The sequence below is a fragment of the Perognathus longimembris genome, chromosome 21 (assembly GCF_023159225.1).
Source record: "Perognathus longimembris pacificus isolate PPM17 chromosome 21, ASM2315922v1, whole genome shotgun sequence".
NCBI classification, from domain to species: domain Eukaryota; kingdom Metazoa; phylum Chordata; class Mammalia; order Rodentia; family Heteromyidae; genus Perognathus; species Perognathus longimembris.
Window position 1 is genome coordinate 10,899,188 of NC_063181.1, and position 13,862 is coordinate 10,913,049.

Genomic DNA, 13,862 nt, shown 5'->3' on the forward strand with positions numbered 1-13,862 from the left:
ACATTTAACTATATGTAAGTATTCTTATTTGGTTAAATGATGCTTTGGTTAGCTAGTACTCTATCATTTGAGCCACAGTAAAGAGCCTTTTAATTGGTTATTTTGGAGATGGAGACTCATGGACTTTTCTATTCAGGCTGACTTCAAACCATAGTCCTCTGAATCTCCATATCCTGACTACCTAGGATTACTGTCATGAGAAAGAAACATTTATTATTTTTAAAGGAATTTATTGAGATACAATTCATATTCCATAATCTACCCATTTTAAATACAGTTCTCTGTTTTTCAACTACCTTTTTAAAAACTACCACAACCAGTGATTCTTTGTGTTTGCAATTCAGCATATTTACTTTTTAAAAAATGTTACACTTTTTTATTTATTTGTTTTTATTTAATTCTGCTACATTATTTTTGTTTCTTAAATTTAAATTGTATTGTAAAGGTGATTATAGAGGGGTCACAGTTACATAGGTCTGGTAGTGAGTACATTTCCTTTCAAACAGTGTTATTGCCTTCCTTATTTTCTCTCATTTTTCCCCCTTCCTTCCCCCTCAAGTTCATTTCCAACATAGTGTTTAGTGAGTATAACTGTTGAATTGGTGTTCACCCTTTGTCCCATTGTTTCTATGATTCTCCTTTCCTTTCCTAAATCAGATAAACTTATATACAAGACAAAAGGGTATAGAAATAAAAAATGGTGACATCAGGAAATAAACCAAAGGTGGGGGGGGGGGGAGGAAGAAAGGGAAAAGAAACAACTGGACAACTGGAAACAGTTAAACTGGAAACAGTAATTTAAAAAAATCTCTTGTTTCCATTTCTTGGAGCTCATTTTTATAGACATTGTTTTAATATGGTCATATGCACATAACTATTAAGCCATTGTGATCCTCTCCTAAGAATATCCTAGATATAGTCTAGTTATTACAAGTGAGGGAAACCATGCTATTCAGCATATTTAATATACACTCTTATTTCTGATTTTCTACTGTCTTGTATACATCCTTGTTGAGACATATGTGACAGTATTTCATTCAAAATCTATTACTGATTATTATTTGCTTATGATGTGTTTCTCTTCCCCTGCTGGATTATGCTTCCCTCTTGGGATCTTAATCATTGTAATGACCCTGGCAACTTGGAGTTTCCTCTGATCGCTGCTAGGCTGGCACTGAGTTTCCTCCAGGAGCACCAGCTTCCAGGCACTGTCTTCATGGAGGAGAGCAGGGCCTTGGCCTTCTGCTGCCTGCTGTGTTCCACATGCATTCATTTCAAACTCTGAATCAGAGAGGCCCAAGGAATCTTGTAAAATGACCATTTACAAGAAGTCTTGTGTTTATAGATTCGTTTGCTTATATTGACTTTGACTTTTCACTGAAATAAAATCATCTGGCTTTTAGGGAGGTGGTGAGGCTAAGAAAGTGTTACAGTGATCACAGCAGTGGTTCAAGAGGTTCATTGTGGAGCTTCCTTATACATGGTTCCTACAACCATTCCGCCTGACTTATCCCTTCTTTTGCATTGGTACATGACCTTGTGCCCTCTCTCAGCCTTTCTGCTCAAGACTGCTACTCTTATCACTTGGGCCATGCCTCCAGCCTGACATTTTGCTGGTTATTTTAGAGATGGACCTTTAAGGAATTTTCTCTGTGGGCTTGTTTTCAGACCTTGATTGTCTAGGTATCAGCCTCCTGATTAGCTAGGACTAGACTACCCAGCCCATTCTTTAGTGCTCTGGCCAGAAGAGGTATACATAGGATCATAGGGCTACATCAGACAAAGTGAAGTATCAGTTCTCTAACCCCTAGTGCAAGATGTCCTCAGACATTTGGGTTTGAGACTATGGTGACCCTCACCTACTAAGCTGGCTAACCTGAGTTGATTATGGGCCAAGTAATCAGAACTAAAAGGACTAAAAGTCCTTTCCAATTTGCTCCAAAGTAAGGCAAAAGAGAGTGGCTGATTTGTATTGCCTTAATACTAGAGAAGAAGTAGGGGTAGGAGTAGAATCTCTCTTCCTTTTGAAACACCCAAGGGTGGAGGAGTGGGATAAAAATCTTACGCCCTCCACATAGAAAAGAGAGAAGAATAGGAGCTCCTTGCCACTTTCCATCTAGTTTTGAAAGTGACCTTGAAACTTCACAATGTCTTTAGTTTTGTTGTTATGGAAGACTTGCATGACAAGATTAAAGGTTTGTGCCCTATATCAGAGAAAATAGAGAGTTATAGTGTTTGGCCCAATGTTAGCAGGATAAGTTTCCATTTATTTAGGATCAGCTATTAAGAGACATTTGATAATTTCTGATATTTTCTTGTGTTTATGATTCAATTGGAACCTACAACCCTAAAGTTATATAATACTAGAAGTAGAATGGATTCAAGGCCACAATGGAGTCCCAGAGATTTTCTTGTCATTGCAATCTCCAATTCTCTGGATAGTTCTTGTTGCCTTGGATTGTATTTGCTGATCTAAAAACAAATGCATTAATTGCATCTGAGGATACAAATATCTGGAGATACTCTAACCTACTCAGCGGCACAATGGAATTTATGGAGAGCAACCACTGAGACCCAGTGTCTTAATTTTTTTTCTAGGAAATTATAAATCAGAAGGCATCTAAATGTATTAGTTTCCTATGGCTGGCATAATATAGTGCTACAAACTGGGTGGCTTAAACACAGAATTACTGTACCACAGTTCTGGCAGCTAGCATTTTGAAATCAAGGTACGAGCAGCATTTTTTTTTTCTGTACTATCAGAGAAACTATTTCATTTCTTCTGGTTTTCTGTAAGAGTTCCTTTCTTGGAAATGACATTGCTCTTGCATCTTTTTCATATCCAATTCCTTGTGTGTAGACTGTTTGTTTCTCTTTTTATTAAGGATATCAGTCATTTTGGTTGGATTGGGGATCATTCTGATGACCTCATTTTAACTTGATCATCTTATTTCCAAGTAAGGTCATAGTCATGTCTATTGGGGTTATATCTTTCTAGACCTGGGTAATGGGTACACTGTTCAAACTGATAACACTAAGAAAGACCAGAACAATAATATGTATATACACATATATATGTATATATATATGTATATATTTTAATGGGCAACATGGTATACCAATAACCTGACTTTTTCTTGGATAGAAATATCAACTACAGAGACTGAGTGAACTAACTTCATAGGAACTCTGGAAATCAAATGTTATGCAATAACTAGGAAAGGTGAGCATATCATCAAGAAAAAGTTACCTTCAAAATGGTAGGAAATTTTATAACAATTTTACTTGCCCTTATCCCCCACCTTCTCCATGGCATGGTGTAGTGTAGTTGGCGGTAGTATCCCAATTTCCCATTTCTTCCTTTGAAGTGGAGGGAAGAGAACAGGTTTGATTATAGTATTTTGGCCTATGGGTGGTGTTCCTAGGTGACTGCTTCTTTTTTTCCTGACAAAGGGATCAGACAAGCAGTAATAGCATAAGGAACAAAGACCCACAAACATCTGGAAATAGGAGATTGCAGTCAGTGGAATGTGGTGGAACTTGCAAGCCCTGCCCCCTCCCCCAAAGAAACTTTGAGAAATTGAGATATTTAGAAACAAGCATACTTACAGGGGAACTGAAAAAGAACAGAAAGGACTTTTACTACAAAGTTAATGGGGAATAATATATGACCACATTGACAATGCCAACAAAGACATAAATATAAAAGAATCTGATTCTGGAGGAGACTATTACAGTAACTGAAGCAAAAACTTTACTAGAGGATATGTTTGTTTCTCAGAGGCACATGAAGATATTGGAAGTCCTACTCCATTCTAACAAGTAAAAATCATGAATAAACTGGAAAACCAATATTTAGATAAATCAGAGAAGTTATGTCACAGGCCAAATCACTGGCACCAAGATTGGAGAGGCAGACTAATGAATGCTGAGAATTGGGGATGAGGGGTGGGGGGAACAACCCTAAGCAGAAACCAGTGTGGAAACTGCTACTGGGATAAGAAAATCTGAGTGTTAAAGTGGCAGCAATCTCATTTTGGTCGAGGTTATAAGATATAAACATAAGGAGATCTGGCCATGGACAGGGACTCACACTCTTGTGATAGGTTACTGACATTAACTTATCCGATACAGTGTACTTCTGGCTTCAGGGTTATGGGGAATGGGGCCATTTTGAAACACAGCATGACATTGTTATTTACAAGGCTTTTTTCAAGAGAAACAATTATACCCGAGTCTACTGTGATGAGTTTTGCCAGATCATAATTGATAAGGGAGGGAGATAGATAATACCATACTCTAGCCCAGTCTAGACTTCTTGTTCACCCAAGAAGAAGGAGGATAAGAACAGGGAGCATAGATGAAGTTGATACTTTACATAGACTCAATAAGAGATGGAGTCCTCAGCATAAAAATATAGAATTCCTCTTCCTCATGTAAACCAGAACATTACTCAAGGCCTGTAAGCCACGCCACAGCTCCTTTTACCCACAGCACACTTCTAGCTATCTGGAAGAAGCTATAATGTATATGAAAGGCAGAAACATGGTTGAAAGAGAGAGCAAAAATCAGAACTGAAACATATTGTTAGGGTGTTGAAATTATCAGAGCACGAACTTAAAACAACTCTGATTAAAATGCTAAGAATTCTAGTGGATAAAATAAACAGCATGCAAGAACAGATGGGAAATGCAAGCAGAGAGATGGAAATTTGAAGGAAAAAATGAAAAAGAAGGCTATATATAAGTATTGACAGATACAAATGATGTCTTTGTTAGTTTATTACCAAACTGGACATATATGAGGAACAAATCTGATTTCCAAAATATGTGGAAACTTCCAAGATGGAAAAATCAGAATTTAAAAAAAAATCAGAGTTAAGAAAAAGCCCACCAGAATTTAGAAACAGTACGTACTTGACCCGTTCTCTCAAAATATCATATTGGACTATATTCTCTTTCCTATGATGATCTGATTTGTATCCAGATGACAGTTGCTTTGACATAACTAAAACCTCAGAAGATGAGGTGGTATGTAGGAGGGAACTACTTTATGTACTATGTTGTCCTTATTCATTTATCCACTGATGGGCACTTAATAAGAAGCATCTTATTATAGCTGTTGTAGATGGTTATGTCGAAATGAACATAGAACTATGGATATCTCTTCAACATTCTACTTTGATTGCTTTCATTATATATACATATATGTATATGCCTATCTGTGTATTTATCCAGATGTGTGAGTGCTGAGTCCTGTGGCATTTCCATTTTAGTTTTACAGATAACTTCATTCAGCTTTCCCTAAGGACTAAATTGATATGCATTTCCATCAGCTCTGTGTAAGAGTTCCTTTTCTCCACATGCTTGCCTATGCTTCCCATTTTTTTTTGTTTTTGTTTTTTGGCCAGTCCTGGGCCTTGGACTCTGGGCCTGAGCACTGTCCCTGGCTTCTTTTTGCTCAAGGCTAGCACTCCGCCACTTGAGCTACAGCACCACTTCTGGCCGTTTTCTGTATATGTGGTGCTGGGGAATCGAACCCAGGGCCTCATGTATATGAGGCAGGCACTCTTGCCACTAGGCCATATCCCCAGCCCACTCATTTTTGTTTTGATAGTAACCATTCCTACAATGTAAGGTGGCATCCCATTGTAATGTTAATTTGCATTTCTTTGATGATTTGAGATGCTGGATTTTTTTTTTTCATATATTGGTCATTTGTACCAGTTTCTAGAACTATTTGCTCATTTTAAATCAAGATATTTTCTTACTACTAAGTTTTTAGTTATATATGCAATACATAATATATTGTGTATATATTAAGTCTATGAATGATACCAAGTCCTCACAAATGTGTGGCTTATAAAAAATTCTTTTCACACTCCAAGGGCTTCTCTTTACTCAGTTACTTGATGTGCAGAAATGCCATGCTTCAATAGAACCCTGTTTATTCTTTCGTTGTCTAAATTTTTGGAGTCTGTCCAAGAAATTGCCCAATCAATGTTTTCTCTTACTCAGGTCTTACTTTTAGGTGTTCTTAAATTTTGAGTTGTATTTTGTTTGTGGTGTGAGATGAGGATCCATTTTCATTTAGGGTAATATGAATATTTAGTTCTCCCCCTACCATTTTTAAAAGAGGCCATTCTTTCACAAAGTGTACTCTTGGCACTTTTGCTAAAAAATCAGTTGACTGCAAATATTTGAGTTTATTTCTGGGCTTTCTGTCCTATTCCATTGGTTGTGTCTGATTTTATCACCAGCACCATCTGTTTTGATTATAATAGCTTTATAATACATGGTTGGTCCATATCCCTATCTGTGCATTCTGCATAAGCGAACTCAGGAAACCACAGAATGAAAAATTGGAAAGGAACTCTGTGAATTAGACATACATGGATTATTTTCCTTGTCCTTATTCCCTAAAGTATTATAAAAGTTATTAACATAGCTTTTAGATAGTAGTAGTCGTAGTAATCTGGAAATGATTTAAAGTACAGATGATTTGCATAGGTTATATAAATACTATATACACCATTTTATATAAAGGACAAGCATATATAGATTTCAGTATCCTCAGGGATAGCCATGTTTTCAGTGGTGATGCTTACAGCTCCTTCTGGAATGCATTGGCTATTCACTCTTTTTTGGTTCTGTAAGAATTTTGGGAATTTTCTTCCCTTTGTGTACAAAATGACACTGGAATATTGAAAGAAATTTCATTGAATCTGTAGATTACTCTGGAGAGTATGGGCATTTAAGTGGGATTAATTTTGCAGTCCTTGAACATATTATATCCTTCAATTTGTCTGTGTCTTTCAATATTTTATCTGTTTTATAGTTTTCAGTATATAGTTTTTTAATTTCCTTTATTCAATTTATACTTGATTTTTTGCGCGTAGAAGAGTCAAATTCTATTATAATTGAATAGTTTTCTTAAATTTTTGATAGCTGATTATTGTATAGAAACACTACTGGTTTTTGCATGTTGATTTTGTAGCCTGCAACTTCACTGAAATTGAGTTAGACATTTTTGTTTTTTAATTATTATAGAAGTGATGTACAGTGGCTTAAGGCTGCATAACTTATAAGTACATATCTTTTTGAACAATATCACCCTTCCCTCAAATCTAAGGGTTTTTTTGGTTTTTTGGTGGGTTTTTTTTGGCCAGTCCTGGGTCTTGGACGCAGGGCCGGAGCACTGTCCCTGGCTTCTTTTTGCTCAAGGTTAGTGCTCTGCCAGTTGAGCCATAGCGCCACTTCGGGCCATTTTCTGTATATGTGGTGCTGGGGAATTGAACCCAGGGCTTCATGTATAGGAGGCAAGCACTCTTGCCACTAGGCCATATCCCCAGCCAAACTCTAAGTTTTTTGATGAAGGCAAGTTTATTACTTCTTGTCCAAAATGAAGGCCTCTTATTTCATGTTGCCTAACTACTGTGCTAGAATTTGCAGTGCTGTGTTGAATAGATGTGATGAATGTTTGCACCTGGTCCTGTTTCTGATCTGCAGGAACAGATTTCAACTTCTCAATATTGAATATGATGCTTGCTCTGAGCTGTACAGTGTAAATCTCAATGGTTACAGAATAACCCCTGAAAGATAGAATCTTCTTTCTATATTGGTTGCCATCTATAAAAAAGGTTCATACATTATCACGGTGATAGTTGCAAACACAAATTTGTTTATCATACAATAGGATATAGAAATTAGAAACTACTCTGAAAGTACTTTGTAAAGTGAATAAATTTATATATTCATAAAATGAATAAAAAAGAATTATCCATTGACACAAAGTATAAGGATATTTTAAATGCATTTTTGCAAATTCAAAGAATACAGACCAGTAGTTACCACAAATTGATTTATAATCCAAAGAATGATGTATATATTCATATTCCATACTTAGGGAGGAATATAAAATGAATGAACCATTCCATAGTAATTGTCACAGGCAATATTTATTTTTAAATGCTAACACTGGTGGGCAGAAGGCAAAGGAAAAACCAGATATTTACATAGTGAACAAAATATCTCCCCCAAAACAATTACAAGAGAAAATAGTCACCTTGCTTTATGAAAAACTGTCAGACACTGCCTTAACCTTGGTTAAGGGCACTAGTAATAAAACCTATAGCCACTTCACCTAGCACATTAATATGAATTCATCACCTGTGTTTATCCTCCTCCCAAATGCATACCCTTAAGTTATGAGAAAACATCAAACAATACTCTGCAGAGTAAACTGATCTATGCTCAGCTGTGTCTCAGGAGAGACTGAGGAACTGTTATGGACTGGAGAAACTAAGAAATATGAAAATTTAAGTACACTGTGCACTCATGGAAATGATCCTGGAATACAAAAATAAATTCACGAAGAAGCTGATGAAGTGCGAAGAAACTCTCAAGTTCAATCTGCAGTATTTTACTAATGTTAATTTTTAATTTAGATACTGTAGTTACATAAAATGTGAACAGGAGAAGCTGGGCATATGGAAACTCAATGTACTATCTTTGCAAAACTAAAATTATTTCAAAATAAAAGTGAAGTACGGCTGCTTAAGAGTCAACATTTACTTTCATGTATCTCACAATCCCAAGAACCCAGCCCTATCATCAAATACCTGTTGATAATGGATTTGTGATTTATTTGAAATACACTTTGGTGGTACTTATTTTAGTTGAATTGTAAAACGTCAGTACTCAGAGTTTAATAGACAAAAGAAACAGTTGAGTTAAAGCAGCTGATCTATGACACTCTTACTATGCTTTTTAAAAATTAATTTCCAAGATTTGTACCAAAGCTGCATCTTAGTTTTTTTGCTACTTTTCTCCCTCTTTCTTAATGACACAAATGTTATGATCTCAGATGTAAATGTCCTTTTCCTGAAAAAGGAGAGATTCCAAAAAGGGGACAAGGCAATTTGGGGGTGTCACCGTGGTGGTCAGGGTGCTGTGTTTGGAAAATAGCACCTGAGGATACCACAGAACTCTGCATGGCACCAGGCTCCTGTTGGCAGCTTTACTTGGGATTTGGATATTAGGAATTAGCCTGGTTTTTGGCAGAGATGGCTCACTGCTATTCATTGGGCTCAGCCTGTAAGCAATTGCTATGAAGAACCCTGGAGAAACACAAAAGTCAAAATCATGATCTCTGCTCCCAAATCCCCACTTGCATGAAAGAAGACAAACATGAAGGCATAGTAGTCGCTGAAAAAAGCACAGACTTTTGAGATGTTATGATGTCTTAAATCAGTGGTGTCTGGTGAATATTTGAACTAGCTAAACCAGTTTCCTTCTCTGTAATCATTAGATTAATGATCGTTAGGCCTTGGCACATCGCTCACTTTCCATAGTGCTGAATATGATGGTGGTGGTTGCTATCAATGCTGATAGACCATTAGAAAACCAGAGTGTATGGCACTAAAGCACTTTCTTTGTTGAATATTGTGGAGTTCTTGGCTCAGTTTTTGTGTTTACTTTATTACAGAGATGATGAAGAGAAAAAAAAATCTCCTTCAGAAGGTACTGATGAGAAGGCCAATGGAACGCATCCGAAGACCATCAGCCGGATTGGGAGTACGACTAACCCATTTTTGGACATTCCTCATGACCCAAATGCTGCTGTGTACAAAAGTGGATTCTTGGCTCGGAAAATCCATGCAGATATGGATGGAAAGAAGAGTAAGCATCATTTGTTGTCACTTTTTGTTTCATTTATTTCACCTTTAGGTCCAGATTTTAAAGTGGATTTATTGAAATAAAGTCAAGAATGAGGAAATAACGTTTATCTAGAGAAGTATTCTTGAAGTTTGAGAAAGCCTCTAGTCCTCCCTAAGAGACCCATGTGACATTTGATCTTCTTCAACAGTATTATAAACTCTAATATGAAGAGTATTCAATTCCAGTCTCTCATTTTTTTCATATAACCATGGCTTCAGCAACTAATACTGACTACTTCCTTTGTAGTAGGCACCAAATATAATAATAGCAGTGTATGGGACAGAGTGAGTTCTATCATCATGGTGTTTATATTTCTAGTGGTTGAAAGAAATATTGAATTTATAAAACAGATCAATTAGTGGCACAGTGCTTCAGAGACAAAAGAGGAAGTGTGGGAATTCATATCTAAAGCATATGTCCAGTGATTGTCCTTTGACCAAATGAGTAGGTGACAAGTAAGACCTCATGGCATAATTATTGTTGGGAATTGAAGGAATCCCATACCTGATGTCTTTTGGTTTCTCTATGAGACATGATTATTTTCTGATAGATGACTGGAGTATGTTCACATAGCCAGAAGAATTTTGAAGAGTGTAATAACAGTTTGACATAGTTTAATAGGCCAAGACAAGATGACATGTATGCACTAAGTTACCAGGCTTTGCTTCCAGGACGTCCCCACTTGCCTATATAGAGAGATACGAACTGAAGGGACGGATAATATGACAGTTTTTAATCTGTGGCCGGGGACTTTTTGTTAAGAAGTTAGCATACTTTTAATAGGTTTCAGACAGAAAAAATATTGTGGTAGTGGCCTTGATAATAATGACTTAGGATTCTATGCAAGTTTCTTAATGTTTCCAAGTTCCTTAGGAATACCCCCATTACATTTCCAGTGCACCTTATACATCACCTTAGCAGATTTCCTTTTCTTTAGCAACACTGTATCAAGTTCCAGTAGATGCAAGTAACATCAGTAGCTTAAGAAAAGGGCATACCTGAAACTGAAAGATTATCACCAGACACTTTCCATTTCCATCTCTGCATAATGTATATGCTAGCATTTTCTTTCACCTGGATTCTTTATATATGGCTGATTCAGGACTATGAAGGGTATTGCAGATGTGTTGAATTTCAGTAACAAAGAACATCCTAATTCTTCTCTCTTAATTTAGTGTACTCTAGGACAGGACTGATATGTGTGACCAAGGGAATGCAATGCCATGATTGACAGCACCATTTGGTTGCAGTATGCAGATCTCAGAGAACGGGAGTTCTTGGTGGACATGTTAATAATCATATTTGGTTCCAATGGGCACACGCATCTCTATACATTGAGTATATATATTATTTTAGCAGAAAATAATATGACTTTCTACTTAAGACCACAAATATATTCATCTCCCTTTCCCCTGCCAGGTACAGCTGCAGCTTTCAACTGCAAGGTTGATATTTATGTTGGGATTATTCCCACCAGTCAAAGATGATATAGGGGCTGGGAATATGGCCTAGTGGCAAGAGTGCTTGCCTCATATACATGAAGCCCTGGGTTGGATTCCTCAGCACCACATATATAGAAAATGCCAGAAGTGGCACTGTGGCTCAAGTGGCAGAGTGCTAGCCTTGAGCAAAAAGAAGCCAGGGACAGTGCTCAGGCCCTGAGTCCAAGGCCCAGGACTGGCCAAAAAAAAAAAAAAAAGATGAATATAGGTTCCATCTATAGACAAACTGAAAAATAGAGAATCAGTGTCTGATTTATAAAGTACATGTAAAGTACTGACACACACACACACACACACACACACACACACACACACACACACACACATATTAAAGTACCAATTCAAGAGAAGCCAAAAAGGCCAGGGTGGCGGCACATGCCTATAGTTCCATTACTTGTTAGTAGAAGCAGAGGAATTGTGAATATTTTTTTCTTTAAATAGGAAAGTCTTCTTTACTTTTACCCTTATGCCTGTTGACAAGAAAATTTCTCATGTTTTATCAGTTTGAGCATCCTGTAATTCACCTTAATTTGAGGAATTTATGTTTAATGTGTTTAGAATTTTATATATATATATATATAAACAAACTGAATTATAGAGAGGTCACAGTTTCATACTTTAGGCATTGGATACATTTCTTGTACTATTTGTTACCTCGTCCCTCATTCCCCCCTCCCCCTTTTCCTCCCCCCCCACCATGAGTTGTTCAGTTGTTCAGTTCATTTTCATCAAACAGTTTGTAAGTATTGCTTTTGTAGTTGTTTGTCTTTTTTTTTACCCTGTGTCTCTCGATTTTGGTATTCCCTTCCAATTTCCTGGTTCTAATACCAGCATACCCAGTTTCCAATATACTCAGATAAGATACAGAGAGGAGCCCAATAGCTATACCCTTATGAACACATAAGATGATGCTAAGTGAAATGAACTCCATGTTATGGAAACGATTGTTATATCACTGTTGTAACTACTTTCAACGTGCCATATGTAACCTCTATTACCTCCATATGTAGCCTCTATTATTGGTGATATTCCTGTATCACCTTCCTGTGGTTGTACCTACACTATCTCTGTGTTTAGAATTTTGCAGCATTTTCTTTGTCTTCTAGTACTCCAAAATACTGTGCCCTTGTTTCTCCCCTGACATGGTTTCAGATGACAAGTCTGTTTTCACTCTTCCCTTTGTTTCAGTCCTCTCTGCCTCACCTGCTCTTGTCCCCTGTGAGTGCTTTCAAGATCAAGTTTCTTTTCTGAATTTCAGCGTTATAATTATGATGTGTCTTTTCTGCTTTTTCCTTATGCTGTTTCGTGTTTGGTGTTTGTTCAGGTCCTTGCATTTGTAGGTTTATATTCTTCACCAATTTGTGAAAATTTAGCTGTTCTTTTGTTTCCATTGTATTGGAGATGGAACTCAAGGTATATGTTCTCCCACTGAGTTCCATTTCTGGCTCTGGATATTATTTCTTAAAACTCTCATGCTTCTTTCTGGGACTTGCTTCCTGTGTGTTACATCGCTTAATATTATTCAGAAGCTACCCTGAGGGGCAGCTTTGGATTCTAAATTTAACTGTTTAATATTTTTTCCTAATTTGCTTTTTTCCTTTCAGTACTTAATTTAAATAATTTTATTATTCTAATACACTGTAATATTTTTAATTTAATTTATTTGTTAACTTAGAACTATAGCCTGTTTCATATCCTGCATTTCAAGTAACCTAGATCCTATTTATTATATTTATTTTAATAGCTATTTAAAGTCGTGGCTTTTTCTTTATCTTGTCATTCCCTATACTTTACATTGATTGAACATTTTCTTCTTTAGGAGAAGAACGGCAGTCCTGGGGCTTGAACTGAGACTCCTGGGACATGTCCTTGACTTTATTTTGTTCAAAGATAGTGTTCTTCCACTTGAGCCACAGCTCTACTTGTGGCTTCTGGTGATTAAATGGAGATAAGAGTTATGGATTTTGCTGCCCAGGCTGGCTTCAAACCATGATCCTCAGATCTCAGCCTCCTGAGTAGCTAAGATTACAGGCATGAACCACTGCTGACTAGCTCATTTTTTCTTACTACATACTTTGTTTTCTTTTTGTTTGTATTCTTACCCATTTTTTTGAATGACAGCTGTTATACATCTTTTATTTTGTAGGCCCTAGATTTAGTGCTAGATTTTCTTCTGGAACACAGATAAGTAGCATAGATTTACTGTATTTTTAGAAGCTTTCCCTGTATCTTTTATTATCACAACTGTGGAGCAAGCTTTCCTCTGGCACTTACTGTGTTCCATTAATAAGGTATTATTACCCATCTCAGACTCCTTCAATGATCCATGTATTACACTCTGGCCAGTAAAGACACAGACTGTTTCTAGGCCTGTGTGAGCTACTGAAGTTGTTCATCCCATTCCTTTTCAGTGTTTTGTTTTTTGTTGTTAGTTTTTCCCCCTGTATCTTGGCTTATTTTCTTTCACTGTGCTCAGATCAGCGACCCCTAGCTGGGAGAATTTTCTGCAGATCTCCAGAGCCTTCTCTTTGTGCAGTTGTTTCCTCTCTCACACCTGCTCTGCAAGCCAACCCCAGCCTCAACAAACCCCTTTGTGTCTTCATCTCAGAAGGACTGGTTTTGACTCTGTTTAGAAAACCTT

The 13,862-nt window shown here is 36.9% G+C and overlaps 1 protein-coding gene across 2 annotated transcripts in view; it reads left to right on the top strand.

Annotated features, from left to right (window-relative positions):
* Positions 1–13,862, top strand: part of Psd3 (pleckstrin and Sec7 domain containing 3) — a 320,435-nt gene that overhangs the window by 244,826 nt on the left and 61,747 nt on the right. For both annotated transcript variants that reach the window (XM_048330837.1, XM_048330838.1), the window contains one exon: positions 9,487–9,680. In XM_048330837.1, coding sequence (XP_048186794.1) covers positions 9,487–9,680 — 194 coding nt within the window. The remainder of the gene's footprint in view (positions 1–9,486; positions 9,681–13,862) is intronic.